Source organism: Callithrix jacchus, chromosome 5 (assembly GCF_049354715.1).
Source record: "Callithrix jacchus isolate 240 chromosome 5, calJac240_pri, whole genome shotgun sequence".
In the NCBI taxonomy this organism is placed as follows: Eukaryota; Metazoa; Chordata; class Mammalia; order Primates; family Cebidae; genus Callithrix; species Callithrix jacchus.
The window spans coordinates 104,680,904-104,699,905 of record NC_133506.1 but is presented as its reverse complement, the minus strand read 5'-3'; the positions used below and the strand labels follow the sequence as shown (position 1 = coordinate 104,699,905).

At 43.7% G+C, this 19,002-nt stretch overlaps 1 protein-coding gene across 4 annotated transcripts in view; it reads right to left on the bottom strand.

Moving 5' to 3' along the window:
- The window catches only part of PHF12 (PHD finger protein 12), a 47,067-nt gene that overhangs the window by 8,864 nt on the left and 19,201 nt on the right, over positions 1 to 19,002 (bottom strand). For 2 of the 4 annotated variants that reach the window (XM_078373948.1, XM_002748230.6), the window contains exons 3-7: positions 13,377 to 13,449; positions 10,626 to 11,019; positions 7,829 to 7,949; positions 6,182 to 6,314; positions 4,045 to 4,209 (exon numbers count right to left, since the gene is read on the bottom strand). In XM_078373948.1, the coding sequence (XP_078230074.1) occupies positions 4,045 to 4,209; positions 6,182 to 6,314; positions 7,829 to 7,949; positions 10,626 to 11,019; positions 13,377 to 13,449 (886 nt within the window). Of the gene's footprint in view, positions 1 to 4,044; positions 4,210 to 6,181; positions 6,315 to 7,828; positions 7,950 to 10,625; positions 11,020 to 13,165; positions 13,258 to 13,376; positions 13,450 to 19,002 lie in introns of all 4 variants that reach the window. The other 2 variants (XM_078373949.1, XM_078373950.1) reach the window with 2 other exon arrangements.

The following is a 19,002-nucleotide window of genomic DNA, read 5'->3' as shown; positions in this document are numbered from 1 at the left end:
GGTGGGGCCTCCACTTTTCTTCATCAAGGTCTAAGGCCTGCAAAACATAGAAACCACCATGTGCTGTCCTCTGCTTCAGCCTGAAAGGTGTAAAATGGGTACTGGACAGGGTTTCAGAGTAGTACTCTGGGTTCCTATTGCTCAGTGTCAAGTTTGGGAGGTGAATGAGCAGTCACTGAGAGAGAAAAATGCTTGACATGATGCCTGGCTTATGATAAGCACTCAGTCAATGTTAGTTTCCTTCATCCATTCATTCACGACTCATGAAACAACTAAACACCTCTGTGCAACAAAGACAGAAGACACACTCTGAATCACACACCATGTAAGAATGAAAGAGCCACACAAGCAAAGAGTCATTCATACATTCAACCAACATTTATTGAGCACCTCCTGTGTCTGGGCACTTTTTCAAGTTCTAGATATCCAGAGATGAATAAAACTTAAGACTTTCCCTCAAGGAGCTCACAGTCTAGTTGAGAGATAAACACAGAAATATTACAACATAAGGTAAAGGGTTCTAGAATAGACACGTGTAAGGTGCTATTTAAAGCATAAAGAAAGCTGGGTGCAGTGGCTCACACCTGTAAACCCAGCACTTTGGGAGGCTGAGGTGGGCAGATCACCTAAGGTTAGGAGTTTGAGACCAGCCTGACTAACATGACAAAACCTGTCTCTACTAAAAATTAGCCAGGCATGGTGGTGGGCGCCTGTTATCCCAGCTACTCGGGAGGCTGAGGCAGAAGAATTGCTTGAACTCGGGAGGCAGAAGTTACAGTGAACCAAGATTGTGCCATTGCACTCTAGCCTGGGTAACAGAATGAGACTCTGTCTCAAAGGAAAAAAAAAAAAGAGTGTTTATTTTAGTTTTGGGGACAGGAATTTGGGATTAGGGATTTTTTTTTTTTTTTTTTTTGAGACAGAGTTTCGCTCTTGTTACCGAGGCTGGAGTGCAATGGCGTGATCTCAGCTCACCGCATCCTCCGCCTCCTGGGTTCAGGCAATTCTCCTGCCTCAGCCTCCTGAGTAGCTGGGATTACAGGCACGCGCCACCATGCCCAGCTAATTTTTTGTATGTGTAGTAGAGATGGGGTTTCACCATGTTGACCAGGATGGTCTCGATCTCTTGACCTCGTGATCTACCTGCCTCGGCCTCCCAAAGTGCTCGGATTACAGGCATGAGCCACCGCGCCTGGCTGATTTTTTTTTTTTTTTTTTTGAGATGGAGTTTTGCTCTTGTTACCCAGGCTGGAGTGCAATGGTATGATCTCGGGTCACTGCGACCTCTACCTCCTGGGTTCAAGCAATTCTCCTGCCTCAGCCTCCCAAGTAGCTGGGACTACAGGTGCACGCCACCATGCCCAGCTAATTTTCGTATTTTTAGTAGAGACGGGTTTCACCATGTTGACCAGGATGGTCTCGATCTCTTGACCTGGTGATCCACCCATCTTGGCCTCCCAAAGTGCTGGGATTATAGGCGTGAGCCACCGCGCCTGGCCTAGGGGAAGATTTTATAGGAAGTCAGTATTTGAGTTGACACTTGGAAGTTGAGAAGGATCTTCCAGGAAGATAAAGGAAAAATAAGGAAGAGGGAGAAGCATGTAAGGCTTAGAGATGTGTTAGCACTTTGTGGATTTGGAGAACATCCAGAGAACCAACAGATTTGGTAACAAAGTCTTTATGGAAGACAAGGGAAGAAGAACTGAAAATGGTTCCCAGAATTTTAGTTTGAGGGACCGAATAGAGATAATTGTTATTTACTGCAATAGGAGATACAGGAGGAAGAGTAGATGTGGAGAGGCAGAAGACTTTTGGTCTTAGGCAGGTTCATCTTGAGATATATGTGGGATGGGCAGGCAGACATGAATCTGGATATAAGGAGAAAGGAATGGAATATGGAGTTGAGAGTCATCACCATGGGTTGGTGATGGCTTTGCCTGGTGCCAAGGGCTTTCTGTAAGGAATGGGAGAAGGAGGAATGGAACAGTGGGCTAATCTAAGGCCACCACTGGGGAAGAGTAAAGGGCTAAGTGGAAGAGAAATTCCCAATGAAGATACACAGTTCTCAGCATATTTTTCCTGAATTTCCATAATCAACGGTAAAGGCTAATGTTCCAGGAGAGAGCTGAGGTTCTTCACCAATATTCTATGGTGCTACAGTACTCACTTCACTCTCAAGCTGTCCAAGTACAAAATGCTTGAGTTACGGCCTTTTGAGTTTCCTTACTAGAGAAATACTTAAAAAGAGGGGACCAGGCGCAATGGCTCATGCCTGTAATCCCAGCAATTTGGGAGGCCAAGGCAGGTGGATGGATCACCTGGTCAGAAGTTCAAGACCGGCCTGACCAACATGGTGAAACCCTGTCTTCACTAAAAATACAGGAGGCTGAGGCAGGAGAATTGCTTGAACCTGGGAGGCAGTGGTTGCAGTCAGCCAAGATTGTGCCACTGCACTCTAGCCGGGGTGACAGAGCAAGACTCCATCCTAGAAAAAAAGGGTGGGGGGATGGGTACCATACAAAGACAGGTTTTTTATCAAGGTTTCCTGCCCTGTTCACTTCAGCAGCCATGCTCTCTGCCAAATCTACACAGTGAATTACACAGTCTGCTTTACTTTTAGATCTGTTTCACTGAGATGAGGCATACCACCTTTAATATCACCCATCCTCAAAATATTTGAATCTAGTTTTTAAAAACCTATGTTTCTATTGATGTATAAATATTTGCCCAGTTAAGTTTATTATACAATTTTCAACAGTTAGCATCTTGCAAGTGCTGATACCCACTAGAGGTGACAGCAGTGGTGTGATTTTTTTTTTTTTTTTTATTTTTTATGAGATGGCGTTTCACTCTTGTTGTCCAGGTTGGAGTACAATGGCACGGTCTTGGCTCATTGCAACCTCTGCCTCCTAGGTTCAAGCAATTCTCCTGCCTCAACTCCTGGCTAATGTTTTGTATCTTTGGTAGAGACAGGGGTTTCACAATGTTGGCCAGGCTGGTCTCGAACTCCTGATCTCAGGTGACCCACCTGCCTCAACCTCCCAAAAGTGCTGGGATTATAGGCTTGAGCCACTGCCGGGTTGGTGTGATTGATTTTAAAGTGTGGCTGCCACCAAGTGGCCATACTTGAGAATTGCTGGTTTCTGTTAGCACATTTCATTTTGAAATAACTGTGGGATCATTTCAAAAGAGAAAAACAAGTTTATATATGGTATATAGTGTTAGGCCCTCTAAGTTAACTGAATGAGGGGATTGAATGGTTTAAAACATCCTGACGACCACCAGATGCTTTTCAAGGAAGGAAATATTTCTGTCAATCTCTGTAAACACACTTTGGCTAATGTCAAGTGCATATAAATGTTCGGTATTATTATAGCAATGTAATAATAATACCTAACATTTCAAGGAAGTAAATATTTCTGTCAATCTCTGTAAACACACTTTGGCCAATGTCAGTATCACAGCATAGCTGTAATAATACCTAACATTTATAAAGGCAGGAGAAATTAGCCAATACAGGCCCTTCCAAATTCAGGAAGGAAGGAATACAATTTGAAGTATCAGTAATATATTAACAGCAGTCTGGAAAAACAGATTTAACTTTCCTTTAGATATTTTCCATTTAAGTTCCTGAGGTGGGATTAGCTCTTCACCTTCCATATGGCTCTTTCTGCTTAATCACCCCCACCTTTACCTTACCTCTTGGACAGAGGCCATCTAACAGGAACAGACAGAATGAGTGTTAGGCAAGGGCAACAGTAACAACAGAGCACATTTGGGTTTGGTGGGATGGGCTGAAGAGTGCTTATCCTTTAGAAAACTGGAGACTGGTAGACTTCAAAGGCTAACTTGAGGTTTAGCCCTCATAATCCTGACTATCATCCCCAAGTATTAAAATGAAGGTCACACTCATTACTTATTAGATGCCACAAACATAACTCTGGAGCCTCAGTTTCCCTGGCTGTAAAATTAGGACAGCGATTCCCTGTCTACCCCGTGATGGGAGTCAGACCACCATCTTGCCTACACCTAATTGTGACTTACCTTCAAGCTTCTTCTTTTGACCGACTGGAGCACACGACGGTTAGGAGGGTGCTTCTTGTGGATTCGGTTCAGGAAGTCCACTTTGACGACATGCTGCGAAATGGTGTCCTGGAAACGATCAAACACCTGGCACCGATTACTCAGCGTCATATTCTTCTGGTTCAGCTAGGGACAGAGCAGACACAACCCTGTGGTGAGCCTCAAAAGGCACTCCCTGTCCCAGTTAACCCCATTTCCTGTGTTTAAAAACTAGAAGCCCTCAGGCACATGGGTTCTGTCAATTAGGGACCAGGATGTTGGCGCTCCTGTCAGAGTAAGAGAACATGGATGAGAGTTCCTACTCAGCCCTGTCCAGTCCAGTAGAAGAGAGCTAATATGTTCTGGCTCTCTAGAGGGCCTTAAGGAAGGCAGGAGAAATTAGCCAATACAGGCCCTTCCAAATTCAGCCTCTGACAGTCCTCTGTTCCAGCTCAGACAAGCCTTTCTCAGAATCCTTTAATAGCAGCACAGGTTTCAGAGGAGACATATGCTTTGACCCTTAAGGGACCCAGACTCCCTTCCCAGCAAGGGTCTCTCTCTCACAGGAAAAGCAGGACTGTGTCCTACATAGGAGCTTGACTGACAACTGGGTCAGAACCAGAACTCTGTGTGCTCTGCTCTATTCCTACTCCATGGTACCAAGGAACATAAGTTAACCCATCTTGTATCAGTCTTCCTCTACTGGAAGGGAAAACTGGATTGCTCTTACAGGCCAAAGGGAGAAAAGAAAGAAGAGTTTCTGCGATAATATACAGAAGGCATACAGAAATTACACCACTTTTCCTCTTCTACATCTGGGTAGAAGAAATGACCTGTTGTGGCAGCTTCCCAATTAATAAATGAGGGAAAATCTTTAAGTGGCTAATAAAAATTTAACCAATTAAGAATTTCTCAACTGCTAGAAAGCTGCTCTTTAAGATTCATATTTGGGTAAACGACTTATGGTCATTTTTTTTCTGGTTCATCAGGAAACAACACTAGGAGAGAAGCAAGGAAGCAAAACAAGACTAGATTTTCCTCCTAGAAAAATCTGAGTGGCATGAGTCAAAAGAACACAAAGTAACTCTTCTCTTCCATGTGTACAAGTCTTTAACAGAGGTTACTCTCAGTGCAGGGGCAGCAGCACACTGCCATGAGGCCAACGGTCATTCCATGGTTACCATCATTTGACAGACAATGTCTTAAGCTGTAGGCTTTTTAATTTGGAAGGCTGCTCTTATGAGGGAGATCCTTCTCCTCAAATCTGACCCCATTTGAACTTGTGAGTGACTATTCTAACTGCCTATAAAGAGATGTCCTAGACTTCTTTTGGAGATAGCAAGTGATGGCTCTGTTATAGCTTCAGTCTGGAAAATACACCCAAGACTCTTGGAAGATAAAGCAATAGGACCTTCACACCATCATTCATTCAACAGCCTTTTTTTTTTTTTGAGACGGAGTTTTGCTCTTGTTACCCAGGCTGGAGTGCAATGGCACGATCTCGGCTCACTGCAACCTCCGACTCCTGGGTTCAGGCAATTCTCCTGCCTCAGCCTCCTGAGTAGCTGGGATTACAGGCATGCGCCACCATGCCCAGCTAATTTTTGTATTTTTAGTAGAGACGGGGTTTCACCATGTTGACCAGGATGTTCTCAATCTCTTGACCTCATGATCCACCCGCCTCGGCCTCCCAAAGTGCTGGGATTACAGGCTTGAGCCACCGCGCCCGGCCTTCAGCAGCTTATTTACTGAACCTCATTTGGTGCCTGGGACACATGTACTCCAGACAGCCAATGATTTATTTCCTTAAGGTTGGATCTAATATACTCTGCTTTTAGGGCTGTAATGTCAACTGCTTAATTCACTACAGGAGAAATCACAAACAGCCAAGCACTAGTGAATTAAGTCTGTGTGAGTAGCCAAAACAAAACTGTGTGAGAAAAAGCACAGCTGAAATATGTCAAAATGATCAGAATTGAGTAGGGTGGCCTGCAGCAACCAGTACCTGTGACAATGTGGTGAACTGCAGCAGCAAGCTGACCTTAATATGATTTCTACTCTTATCAGTCCACGCTCCAGCTATGCCTATTGAGGACTGAATGGACACTGCTGTGCTTACCACCACATGTTCGATGTGATTCGGACACATCCATCTGCCCAGGGGCATGGCAGTGAGCGGCGGCTCGAGGCAGTCCATGTGAAACAGGAGGGGGCAATAGTCACACTGGATGAGAGGAGCCACGCGGCAACTCCTGCAAAAAAGAGATGTAGGGCATTTCTGTGGCAAGATAGGAAAATTCAAACTAACACTGACCTGTGGAACAGCCTCCCCTCCTTAATCCTAACAACAGCCTCCCACATCTTCCTCCAGTGATTCAGTTACATTCATGATTAGAACAATGGATGGATTTGGGGGCTCTCATTAGGCTCTCCATTATTCTCTCTTCTAAGAAGAATGTGTCTTATGGCAAAGTGAATGTTTATTTGGAGTACAGCTAAAGTGGCTGTCAGAGCAGGGATGATCAATGCTCAGTATTCACTGTGGGAAAACAGTGCTCTGATCTTCCTACTTCTGGTAAAAGAGAGACTAGCTCATTAAAAAAAAAAAAAATCACTAGCAACCTTTCTGGAGTCTTAACCACAGCAAGAAAATATTTCTCTTCTGCATGAAGAACTCAGCAGAACTGACAATTAGAGGTGTGCTGGAAAAACGATTTTGTAATGTATTAATGTAAGCAGGATTCAAGGGAGAGGTACTAAGGAAATGATAAGTACGATTTGTAACTACAATACTCCTGTGGTCCCTGAGATATACGAAGCCACAGTTTGTCCTCAGAGTTCTGCCATTCTACTATCTAGTTCCCTTTCCCCATAGCTTTTGCTGTGGAACATTTCTTTTTGATAGTTATTTTCTCTGGCTACCCTGCTCTGACCATAATACAGTCCTCTAACACACCCAAGCCAGCAGGTTCACCTTTAGTAACTGCAGCAGCTGGTTTCTGTCAAAGAGATCCTATTTAAAGGAAACCTGCGTCTCAGAGACTACAACTGGGGCAGCCTAGGGGCTTTTGGAAGTCATCCAGTCCAACATACACTATCATGAATACTTATACTACTTTTAAACTTATCTTTAGTGATTCAAGTTAATGTTTAGTTTAAGTGCAACTCTTCTAGTTTTAGTGTCTATAAATACAGTTTTTATTTATTTATTTAAAATACAGGGTCTCGCTCTGTTGACCAGGCTGGAGTGCAGTGGCGTGATCACGGTCTAGCCTCCAGGGCTAATCTGCTTAAACTTCCTGAGTAGCTGGGACTACAGGTGTGTATCACCACACCTGGATCATTAAAAAAAATTTTTTTTAATTTCTTCTTTTAATATAAAAATTTGTGAAATTTCTTCTCCTTTAATATAAATTTTTTTAATTGATACACAAATTCACTGTGTTGCCCAGGCTGGTCTCAAACTCCCAGGTTCAAACAATCTGCCTGCCTTGGCTTCCCAAAGTGCTGGGATTACAGGTATGAGCCACTGTGCTCAGCCTAAACACAGTTCCCAGTACTCCTATACTGTGATTCTTCAGAAAATGTTGTTAACACATACTCATTCAAGACTCTCGTCAGTCCATTATTCAGTTAGTCTCTGTGTATTCATACTATCAGAATATGGGTTGTTCACATTTAACATATATGGTCTGGTAGAGGTGATGAGAGAAAAAGTATCATTTGCTAAATATGAGAAAGAGCCCCTTAGTATGAAAGAAAATACCTGTTACACGTGAAGCAGACTTTGACCGGTAAGGGAACAAGACCATTGTGATCTAATTCATGCTGTGTCTTCTTAACATTTTTCCCTGTGGTTTCCTCCTTTCTTCTCCTCTTGCTAGAACCTAGAAAAGAAAGTGATGATGCTGAACTAACCCTCGCTTCAGAGTTCCTAGCCTGAAATAAGGAAACAACATTAAGTGACAGAAACAGATCTTATGTATGTGCCATGACCTAGACATGGATTGCTCTCTGAGGCCCCTGGGGTTGATTTTAAGTTAGAAGAAGGAATGAGAAGGGAGAAAAAAAAGAGACTGATACATAAGTCAGAACCAGAAGTCACCTGCTCTATGACAGAACCACATCTAACTGTTTTGCAAAATAAAATGGTCAGAAATGCTAGGTTAGATACTGACAACCTAAGAAATATATATGTCCAAGTCACATAGTCAACAAGGACTATTCTGTGGAGTTGGCCTGCAGCCTTCAACTACTGGGCTCAAGCAACCTTCCAGCCTCAGCCTCCAGATTAGCCTAGACTACAGATGTGCAGCACCAAACTCAGCTAACTTTTTTCTTTTTTTGAGAGATGGGGGTCTCATTATGTTACCCAGACTGGTCTCCAATTCCTGGCCTCAAATGATCCTCCTTGTCTTGATCTCTCAAAGAGCAAGAATTACAGGTGTGAGCCACCACACCTGGCCCACATTTTTATAAAGAACAGAGAAGCTGGCCAGGCGCGGTGGCTCACACCTGTAATCCCTGCACTTTGGGAGGCCAAGGCAGGCGGATCACGAGGTCAAGAGATCGGGACCATCCTGGCCAACATGGTGAAACCCCGTCTCTACTAAAAATACAAAAAAATTAGCCGGGTGTGCTGGCATGAGCCTGTGGTCCCAGCTACTCAGGAGGCTGAGGCGTAAGAATTGCTTGAACTCAGGAGGTGGAGGTTGTAGTAAGCCGAGATTGAACACTGCACTCTAGCCTGGTGACAGAGCAAGACTCCATCTAAAAAAAAAAAAAAAATCAGTGTAGCTTTGATTCCATATGCATCCTTTTTAAGCCTACCAATTTCACTTTCTCTGAGAAGAAAAAGTAAGACCTAGAAGCTTTACGATATCAAGAAGCCAGGACTTAAAAAAAGGAAAAATGAATGGAGGGCAATTTGGCAATATCTATCAAAACTATAAATGCATAGTTTTGACCCAGCTACTGTCCTACAGATACAGTCGCACATCTATACATGTGTACAATGATGTATTTACAAAGTTATTCACTGAAGCACTACCAGTAGTAACAAAAGATCTGGAACCAAAATGTCCATTAATAACTACTACGCAACCATTAAAAAGAGTGAGGAGGCAGCTGGGTGTGGTGGTTCACGCTTGTAATCCCAGTACTTTGGGAAGCCAAGGCGGGTGGATCATAAGGGCAGGAGTTTGAGACCAGCCTGGCCAACATGGTGAAACTCTGTTTCTACTAAAAATACAGAAATGAGCCAGGTGTGGTGGCAGGTGCCTATAATCCCAGCTACTCGGGAGGCTGAGGCAGGAGAACTGCTTGAACCCCAGAGGTGAAGGTTGCAATGAGCCGAGATCGTGCAATTCCAGCCTAGGTGACAGAGCAAGGCTGTGTCTCAGAAAAAGAGAAATCTATATTAGTATGAAAAGACTTCTAGAACATATTTTAAAGTTAAAAAAAAAGCAAGGTATAGAATGGTTTACCTAGTATGTTATTTAAGGGGAAATTAATCAGCATATATTTTTATTTGTTTTTATATGCACAAAGAAATTTGAGAAGAATAAACAAGAATCAACCAGTGGTTATCTGTGAAGAGCAGGAATGTGGAAAGCAGGCAATGGCAGACAGGGATGGAAGGGAAATTTTCATTGCAGCCCTTAATATTTTTTGATTTTTGAACCATGTGAATGTATTAAACTTTTTTTTTTTTTTTTTAAAGATAATTCTGGGACTGGGTACCGGTGGCTCAGCACTTTGGGAGGCCGAGGTGGGCGGATCACCTGATGTCAGGAGTTCAAGACCAGCCTGGCCAACATGGTGAAATCCTGTCTCTACTAAAATACAAAAATTAGCCAGGTGTGGTGGCTTGTGCCTGTAGTCCCAGCTACTTGGAAGGCTGAGGCAGGAGAATTGCTTTAACCTGGGAGGCGGAGGTTGCAGTGAGCCGAGATCGCACCACTGCACTCCAGCCTGGGTGACAAAGTGAGACTTTTTCTCAAAATAAATAATATTAAAAAAAATTAAAAAAGGAAAAAGATAGTTCTGGGGAGGGGTAGAAATGTAGTTCAGAGACTGAGAAAATGAAAAACAAAGTCGCGGGGCGTAGTGACTTACACCTGTAATCCCAGCACTTTGGGAGGCTGAGGCGGGCAGATCACAAGGTCAGGGGTTTGAGATCAGCCTGGCCAAACATGGTGAAACCCCATCTCTACTAAAAAAAATACAAAAATTAGCCGGGCGCAGTGGCTCCTGCCTGTAGTCTCAGCTACTTGGGAGGCTCAGGCAGGAGAATCTCTTGAACATGGGAGGTGGAGGTTGCAGTGAGCTGAAATTATGCCACTGCACTCCAGCCTGGGTGATAGAGTGAGACTCCATCTCAAAAAAAAGAAATAACCAAGTAAGCTCTGTAATGGCTAAGACCTTCAAAGACCTCAAGCAGATCCAGGAACAGGAACCAAGATAGTAGCTACATGAACAGTGACTCCATAGGCAGCACTGCTCTTGTGCTGGTCCTTTGGGAAAGCTGGGTGGGGGAGGGATATGATGATGGTTTGGCTGACCTGGTAGTGCAGTGGTACAAGTCAGTTCATTGGGCAACTGAAATTGGGTGGGGTTCCGCTCCATGGCGGCAGCAATCAGCAGCTCAAAGGGCCGCCTCAGCTGGGGCTGCACATAGTCTGGCTCCGCTGCTACTGGTTCCTCATCCACGTCAATGATGTCTTCGTCGACATCATTCTGCTCAGAGGTGGGGGTCTCTGTACTGGCGTTGGATGTGGGTGTGCCAGGCCGGCTGGCTCTCCTTTCCAGGATCCGGGCATGGGCAATGGCCTTTAGTTCAGTTTTGCTGGCCGATCTGTCCAACAAGTCAGTGTCACTGATGGGGGATGTAGTCCGTTTGCCAGATTTGTCCACCAGTCCATTGACATGACCCAGCTCCTTTTTCTGCTCTCGTTTCTGTGCAAATGAACAGGTGGGCCCATCATGAAAAATACCATGAAACAAAGAGATGGATGCTACAAAGTCCTGGTAGATCACTAACCAAAATTGTAAAAGTCCTTCGCATATCACATTCATCTACCTGGTGACTTGGAACATCGTCTGTTAAAATTGACACAACTATAATTGAACTGGAGCTGACGAAACTATTGCATCAGAGAATCACCAAAAAGTGTGGAAAGTTAGGAATAATTATCATATGACATACAACATCTATAAAATATAGGGTAAAGAGCTAAAAAGGAAACACAGTGAGAATAAATTTAGTGAAACTAATAGTGAAAATCAATGAGATCATTATAGTTTGCCTTAGAGCCTCCTGACCTTCTGAATGGTTTTAAAAAGTTTGCTCAAAATAAATGACACTCTCAGAAGGTAGGGAAATGGAAAAAGATTAAGTGTACTCAGTGAGACTGGATGTCTGATAGGACATTTTCCTCCAGGACTCCAAATAGAGTAGTCAAATATAGGTTTAATATTGATCTAAGGTAGGAGGATCTGTGATCTTGTCCTACTTCTGCCACGGATCCCCTCTGACCTTGTGGTGACTCAGGCCGGTGGGCAGGGATTTCTTCATCTGTAAAATGAGACAGAAAAATCTTTCTTCTCTTCCTCTCAGGGATATGGTATAGGGAGATAAAAAAGGTCATATATATGAAAGAGATAATTTGGAGTTGGAGTAGGATCTAGCACTTCCACTATGAATCATGATAGGACCTGAATGTCAGGGGCTGATGAAGCCCAGAGGATGTATGATTGCAATTCACTTCAGTGTAAATACAGGAGGCCAAAGGGGAGTAGTGCTGGTGATGGTGGAAAGGCAGATTTGGCACCGGTAGGCAAAGAGGTCCGTGGGAAAGGTCAGAGAGGCATCTCAGGAGAAGTGCCCTCATACTATAATCCCCAACACACAGCTCTGCTTCTAGAAAACTGATGAAGAGGTAATAGAAGTTTGGAATGAGAAATTTTGTTTCAAATATTGGGTGTGTCAATTCCTTTGAGTTTTTAGGAAAGTTAATCTACATATTTGAGCCTCCACTTCTTCCTTTCTAAAATGGAAATCTACTGCCAGGATTTGGTATCCATCTATGGCTGTATGGATAGGTAATAGGATAACATAATCCAAACACCTGGCACATAATGGTCACTAACATCATGTTATTTCCTTTTTTCCACCCTCTTTACCTCTTTTCCTTCAGCTCCCGCAACCTTCTCAGGTCCAGCTTTTTTGAATGGCAAGTTTCTGAGAGGGCTCTTAGCTGGCAGGTGCCTCTAACTGGCCCTGCTCTGACCTAATTAGGGACACACAGGAAAGGATCTTGGAAGGTGGAGAGGCTGGAAGATAGCCTGTTTTATGGAGATACTTAACTATAGCTGTGGTTAGGTGGTTGCCTTGGCTTTAGCTTGCTTTTTAATATGAACACTATGCATGTATTTGAAAAATGTCTGCTTGTTTACCTTCTTTAAGGCTGAAACTGTTACACGCAAACCACAATCTGAATCATCTCATCCTGTTTCTGCAACCAAGGAAGTCATCATTCATTATGACATCATATTTGGGGACCAGGCAAATAGAGGTGAGGTCACAACGTAGGAAAGTTGCTTGTTGTATAATGAGTGTGAGGGGAGCACAGGGAGGTGGATTACAATGCACAGACAAATTCTAATCCATAGCCTACAATTTGAGGGTTGGGTCAATCATAATCTGAGTGCCAGCACACCTACTTCCTTTTTTTAATAAAGGAGAATTTAGGCTCTTGTTACCCACAAAAGTTCTGAAAGCAGAAAATAATAAACTATGTTCTTGAAGCCAGTACTGAATTATCAAAGCTGAAGGAAGGGAAGCTAAAGAGAGATAAGGAACTTGGGGTACAAATGGGTTAAAAATCCTCTCCATCAGTATGCCAAGTCTCTCTGGATACTAGCGACTTATTTGCCTTGGGGTGAGAGAAAACTCCTTTTTCCATCAAGCTGGAGAAGCAGCCTTCATTTTCTTCAGCCATGGATAAGGATGCCACATATAGGCAACTTATTAGGAGGTCAAGAAGAAGTTAAGACTACTCCTGTCACTAGTGACTAAACATGGCTCAGTAAATTAACACACCTCTTCTGCCCATTTCAGCAGCCCATGTTTGGATTTTTAGGCCCTACTGGATTCCAAACAGTCACCATGGGAAGAGTAGGGTGATTCCAGGGCTGGAAGAGACAAGAAGAAGGGACAAGAATGCCTTCAGGGCCAGGCCGTCTTAGCTCTAGCATATCAGTGCTCTGGATCAGGCTTTCTGGACAGAGTCTTCAGAAAGCAGCATGATTACCTTTCGGCGAACAGTGCACCGGTGACACATCCACTCTCCAGGAGGCAACATCTCTTCACTCAGTGGAGGGTTACTGTGGGGAACAGACAAGGGCAAGACTAAGTAACTAGCCCTTTGAGGCAGAAGAAAAAGCCTAGCTAGGTCTGCATGTTGCTAAATTCCTATTGTGGCCAGTCCTGCAGCACTGCTAGGATTCTGTCCTTCAAAACGCTTAGCATCACTCATAATAATGTAAGGAGTGAGCATCCCTTCCCACAACTTAGAGAGAAAAGCCAAATCCAGAGCTATTAACACTGGGTTTATAGGGAAAGGTATAATAAAATCACTGAGAGGTCTTCTACACTGTTTTTTAAAAGCCTGGGTAACAAGAGTGAAACTCTGTCTCAAAGAAAAAAAAAAAGCCTGTTAGTGTAAGATCTAAGCTTTTCTAATTGCTGTTCAAAGCCCTGTCACATGGTCCCATTCCATCTTCCCAGGCCCCTTTCAGGTACTCGTCCCACTAATCAAATGGAAGATTTCCTATTTCTTTTTCTAGAATATCCTTCTTTTAGAAAGCTATGGCTGTCAAAACTCTCTTCATCCTTTCATGCCTACCTCCATCAGCTGTGATGGATTAAAGACAGCTGCAAATTATTCGCTTTGCCTCCCATCCACAGGTAGTCCCTTTCCCTCCTCTTGAATTGCACTTGTCTTATGACTTGCTTTGAGCACAGAATGCAGCAGAGGTGACAATGTTGCAACTTTCGAAGGTAGGCCTTAAGAGATCTGCAGATTCTACTTTTAAAAAAATATGCTTGGAAAGTTCCACCTCAGAGCCCTTCTGTCATGCTATGAGAGAGGACATGTAGAAGACAAGGTATTCCAATCAACAGCTTCAGGATGGGTGCGGTGGCTCATGCCTGGAATACTAGGACTTTGGGACACCGAGGCCAATGGATCACTTGAGGTTAGGAGTTCAAGACCAGCCTGGCCAACATGGCAAAACCCCATCTCTACTAAAAATACAAAAATTAGCCAGATGTGGTGGCGCATGCCTCTAATTCCAGCTATTTGGAAGGCTGAGGCAGGAGAATTGCTTGAACCTGGGAGGGGGAGACTTCAGTAAGTCAAGATTGCACCCCTGCACTCTAGCCTGGGCAACAGAGTGAGACTCCACCTCGACCCCAAAAAACAGCTTCACTCCAAGTAACTTGAGTAACTCCAAATAACTTCAAGCCAATAGGCAGCAGCAACTATTGCTATGTGAGTTATTTTGGACATACCAGTTCAGTCAAACCTCCAAATGACTGCAGTCCCAGCCAACATCATGTGAAACAGAAAAACCACCCAGCAGAGCCCAGACAACCCTCAGAACTGTGAGAGATAATAACAAGTTTCTGTATTCAGGTCACTGAGTTTTGGCGTAGTTTGTTATGCAAGAATAGAGAAACAAACAGCTTTCCCATGAGTTTGTATTATTCCTGTATCTTGAACCTCTTGCTTCTGGCACTTCCCATGCTTTGCCCATTTCAGCAGTTCTCTTATATTTTATTTTTTTGAGATGGAATCGTGCTCTCGGCTCCCTGCAACCTCTGCCTCTGTGGTTCAAGTGATTCTCCTGCCTCAGCCTCCCGAGTAGCTGGGACTACAGGTGTGTGCCACCATGCCCAGCTAATTTTTTGTATTTTTAGTAGAGATGGGATTTCACCATGTTGGCCAGGATAGTGTCAATCTCTTGACCTTGTGATCTGCCTGCCTTGGCCTCCCAAAGTGCTGGGATTACAGGCATGAACCACTGTGCCCGGCACCTACTTCTTTTATTAGAGGGACTAGGAAAATGAGTATATCTCTTCTGACTCTTTGTATCTTTATAAATGTAGGGGTTGTGCACACAGTGGATCACCTAAGGTTGGAAGTTTGAGACCAGCCTCCATCTCTATTAAAAATACAAACATTATCTTGGTGTGGTGGCGGGCGCCTGTAATGCCAGGTACTTGGGAGGTTGAGGCAGGAGAATCCTTTAAACTTGGGAGGCAGAGGTTGCAGTGAGCCAAGATTGCACCATTGCACTCCAGCGAAACTCCATCTCAAAAACAAAAAACAAAACAAAAACAAACACGACAAAACAAAAACAGACTATACTTATGCTTAAGAAATTACTACCTTTGGGTTCTTGGCTAAGTCACTTACTTGGAATGGTATGCAGGAAATTTTTCTTCAAAGAATTGGGGAAATAAGTAAAAAAAAAAAAAAGAGTATTTTTACTATACAGGGAGTCTCCTTAGTGTCTCAGGGCTTAAAGCTATCCTGTTTTACCATTTCTACATAAAACAGCACTTGACTTGGCAAATTTTTTTAGCTCCCTGTTTCCCCAGATCTCTGAGCAACAAGTCAGATGCCCACCAAGCCATCACAGCTCATTGCTTCCCTTCCTCCCTGTTTAGCTCATTGCTTCCCTTCCTCCCTGTTTCATTAGTGAAATCTCAGGAGGATGTTTACCAGGAAGCAGGAAACTGGAAAAATAGTGGCCGGCTGGGACAGGTCTCGAAGCCCTGCAGGACCACCAGTAAATGTCACCTGTAATTCTTTGTTCATTTTCTCCAATGTAATTCTGCAAAAGGCCACATCCAAACTACTGAAATGCATGTATGTAATTTTCTTTTTTCTTTCTTTCTTTTTTTTTTTCTGAGACGGAGTCTTGCCCTATTGTCCAGGCTAGAGTCCAGTAGTGCAATCTTGGCTCACTGCAACCTCCACCTCCCAGGTTCAAGTGATTCTCCTGCCTCAGCCTCCCAAGTAGCTGGGATTAAAGGTGCCTACCACCGAGACTGGCTAATTTTTGTATTTTTAGTAGAGATGGGGTTTCACCATCTCACCCACCTGACTGCATGCATATAATTTTCAAAGGCCTACAGACTCTGCTATGCTTCAGTAGCTGTCATATCAAAATTAACCCTGAAGGGTGTCACTTCTGATTCTGTTTCTCATCATTCCTGTTCATCTGCCCACTGGCTTTGTACCAAGATATCCTATATCAAACATTAAAAGTAGAGAAGGGTAAAGGAAAGTGATATGGGCTTAGATCTTTCACTAAGACGTGAATGGTCTCTCGGCCACCCTTCATGCTTTCCTCGATCTATTCTCAACCTTGCTGGCAGAATAATTATCCAAAACACAAAACTTAAGTCTGATCATACCACTCTCCTGATTAAAAGCACTTCGACGATGCTCCTCTCCCATCCATTATAAGATTAAGACCCTGTGGCCAGAACCCTCTTTTTTCTCCAGCTTGATTAGTTGGCTCCCTCCATGGCCCATACTGTTTCTCACCTCTGTCTCTGCTCACTCCAGGGCTGCTACCCACAACCCTACCACTCTTCTCCAACTGCTTCACCAGGTAAACTCTTTTATTTTTGAGATGGAGTCTTTCCCTGTCATCAGGCTGGAGTCAAGTGATGCGATCTCGGCTCATTGCAACCTCCGCCTCCTGCGTTCAAGTGATTCCCCTGCCTCAGCCTCCTGAGTAGCTGGGATTACAGGAGCTCGCCACCATGCCTGGCTAATTTTCGTATTTTTAGTAGAGATGGAGTTTTGCTATGTTGGCCAGGCCAGTCTTGAACTCCTGATGTGAAGTGATCCACCCACCTTGGCCTCCCAAAGTATTGGGATTACAGGTGTGAGCTACTGCACCTAGCCAAGGCCATCACATTTTAAGATTTGCTTTCTTGAAATACCTAATATAGGTGAGGGGGGATGGAGGCAGCAAACCAACATGGCACGTGTATTACCGTGTAACAATCCTGCAAGATCTGCAAATGTGCCCCAGAAATTAAAATTAAAAAAAAAAAAAAAAAAAAAAAAGATTTGCTTTTCTTTCTTTCTTTTTTTTTTTTTTTTGAGATGCAGTCTTGCTGTGTCACCCAGGCTGGAGTGCAGTGACATGATCTCGGCTCACTGCAACCTCTGCCTCCTGGGTTCAAGTGATTCTCCCTGCCTCAGCCTCCTGAGTATTCCCAGGAGTATTCCCAGTATAATCCCAGTACTCTGGGATTATAGGTGCCCGCCACCATGTCCAGCTAATTTTTGTATTTTTAGTAGAGATGGGGTTTCACCATGTTGGCCAGGCTGGTCTCAAACTCCTGAACTGAAATGAGCCACCCGCCTCAGCCTCCCAAAGTGCTGGAATTACAGGCATGAGCCACCATGCACAGCCAAGATTTGCTGCTTTCTTAGAGACAGAACATGCATCTTGAAATAACAAATTTGAAAAGATGGTATCTTGAGAGAAGGGAGTAATATCTAAGATTAAATGGACAGGAAAGAAAGGTCTTAGAAAATGATCATCATAGGCATAGCTTGAACATAAGAATCACCCATCATAAAGCTTTCTCATGACCATGTTTCCTCTCTGCTTCAAATAATTAATTCCTTTCAAGCTATTTAGAAGGCAGCTTTTCAATTCAAACTTATTTTTTTTTTTTTTGAGGCAGGAATTCACTCTGTTGCTCAGGCTGGAGTGCAGTGGCGCAATCTTGACTCACTGAAGCCCTGACCCCCTGGGCTCAAGCAATCCTCCCACCTCAGCCTCCCGAGTAGCTGGGACCACAGGTGCATACCACTATGCTGGGCTAAATTTTGTATTTTTTGTAGAGATAGGGTTTCGTTACGTTGCCCAGGCTGGGTTTCAAACTCTTGGGCTCAAATGATCTGCTTGCCTCTGCCTTCCAAAATGCTGGGATTGTCAGTGTGAGCCACCACACCGGACTGAATGCAAATTTTTTAGAGGAAAAGGATTCATGAAATGGTTCCAGGAAAGACACTGTCATTGAGGTAAGCTCAGGAACTACTTCTGAAAGAGGCTGTTTTGCTCTATATCAGAAATACTGCTGACAGGGGAAGGATTCCAGGGAGAAAGGAGATTCTGCAGTTTCAGGGTACTCGTACTTACTCTGAGGACTCCCCACCTCAGCTACCCATCTCAAAACTCCTTCCCTAGCTGGGTGTAGTGACTCACACCTATAATCCCAACACTTTGGGAGGCTGAGGCAGTGGATCACCTGAGGTCAGGAGTTCGAGACCAGCCTGGCCAACAAGGCAAAACCCCATCTCTACTAAAAATACAAAAATTAGCTGGACAAGGTGTCGCACAGTTGTAGTCCCAGCTACTGGGGAAGCTGAGGCAAAAGAATTGCTTGAACCCAGGAGGTAAAGGTTGCAATGAGCCGAGATCGCATCACTGTACTCTAGCCTGGGTGACAAAGCAAGACTCTTTCTCAGAAAAAAAAAAAGAAAAAAACAAGATTGCTTATACCCATTACCAGAGATAGTAAAAAAAGAAAGAACAAAACCTTCCTTCCCTGAAGGAATGGTGTTCCCATAAGCTTAGTGTGCAACTCTGAAATAATTACATGCACACCAGAGTCTTTAAAGCATGATATGCCTATCAAGAAAAAATGGCTCTGCCCTAGCTCCTTCTCATCCTCATACAGCAATAAAGACAGGGTGCTAGAAGCCATCCTTTATGAGAGAAAATCATTAAAAGTTAAAACTCACGTAACACTGAGATTACTCTACCAGAGTTTCAGCTACTCAGCAGTGAAAACACTATAATGGAGCCAATGCTGCTTTTGTAAAGACATCAATGTGT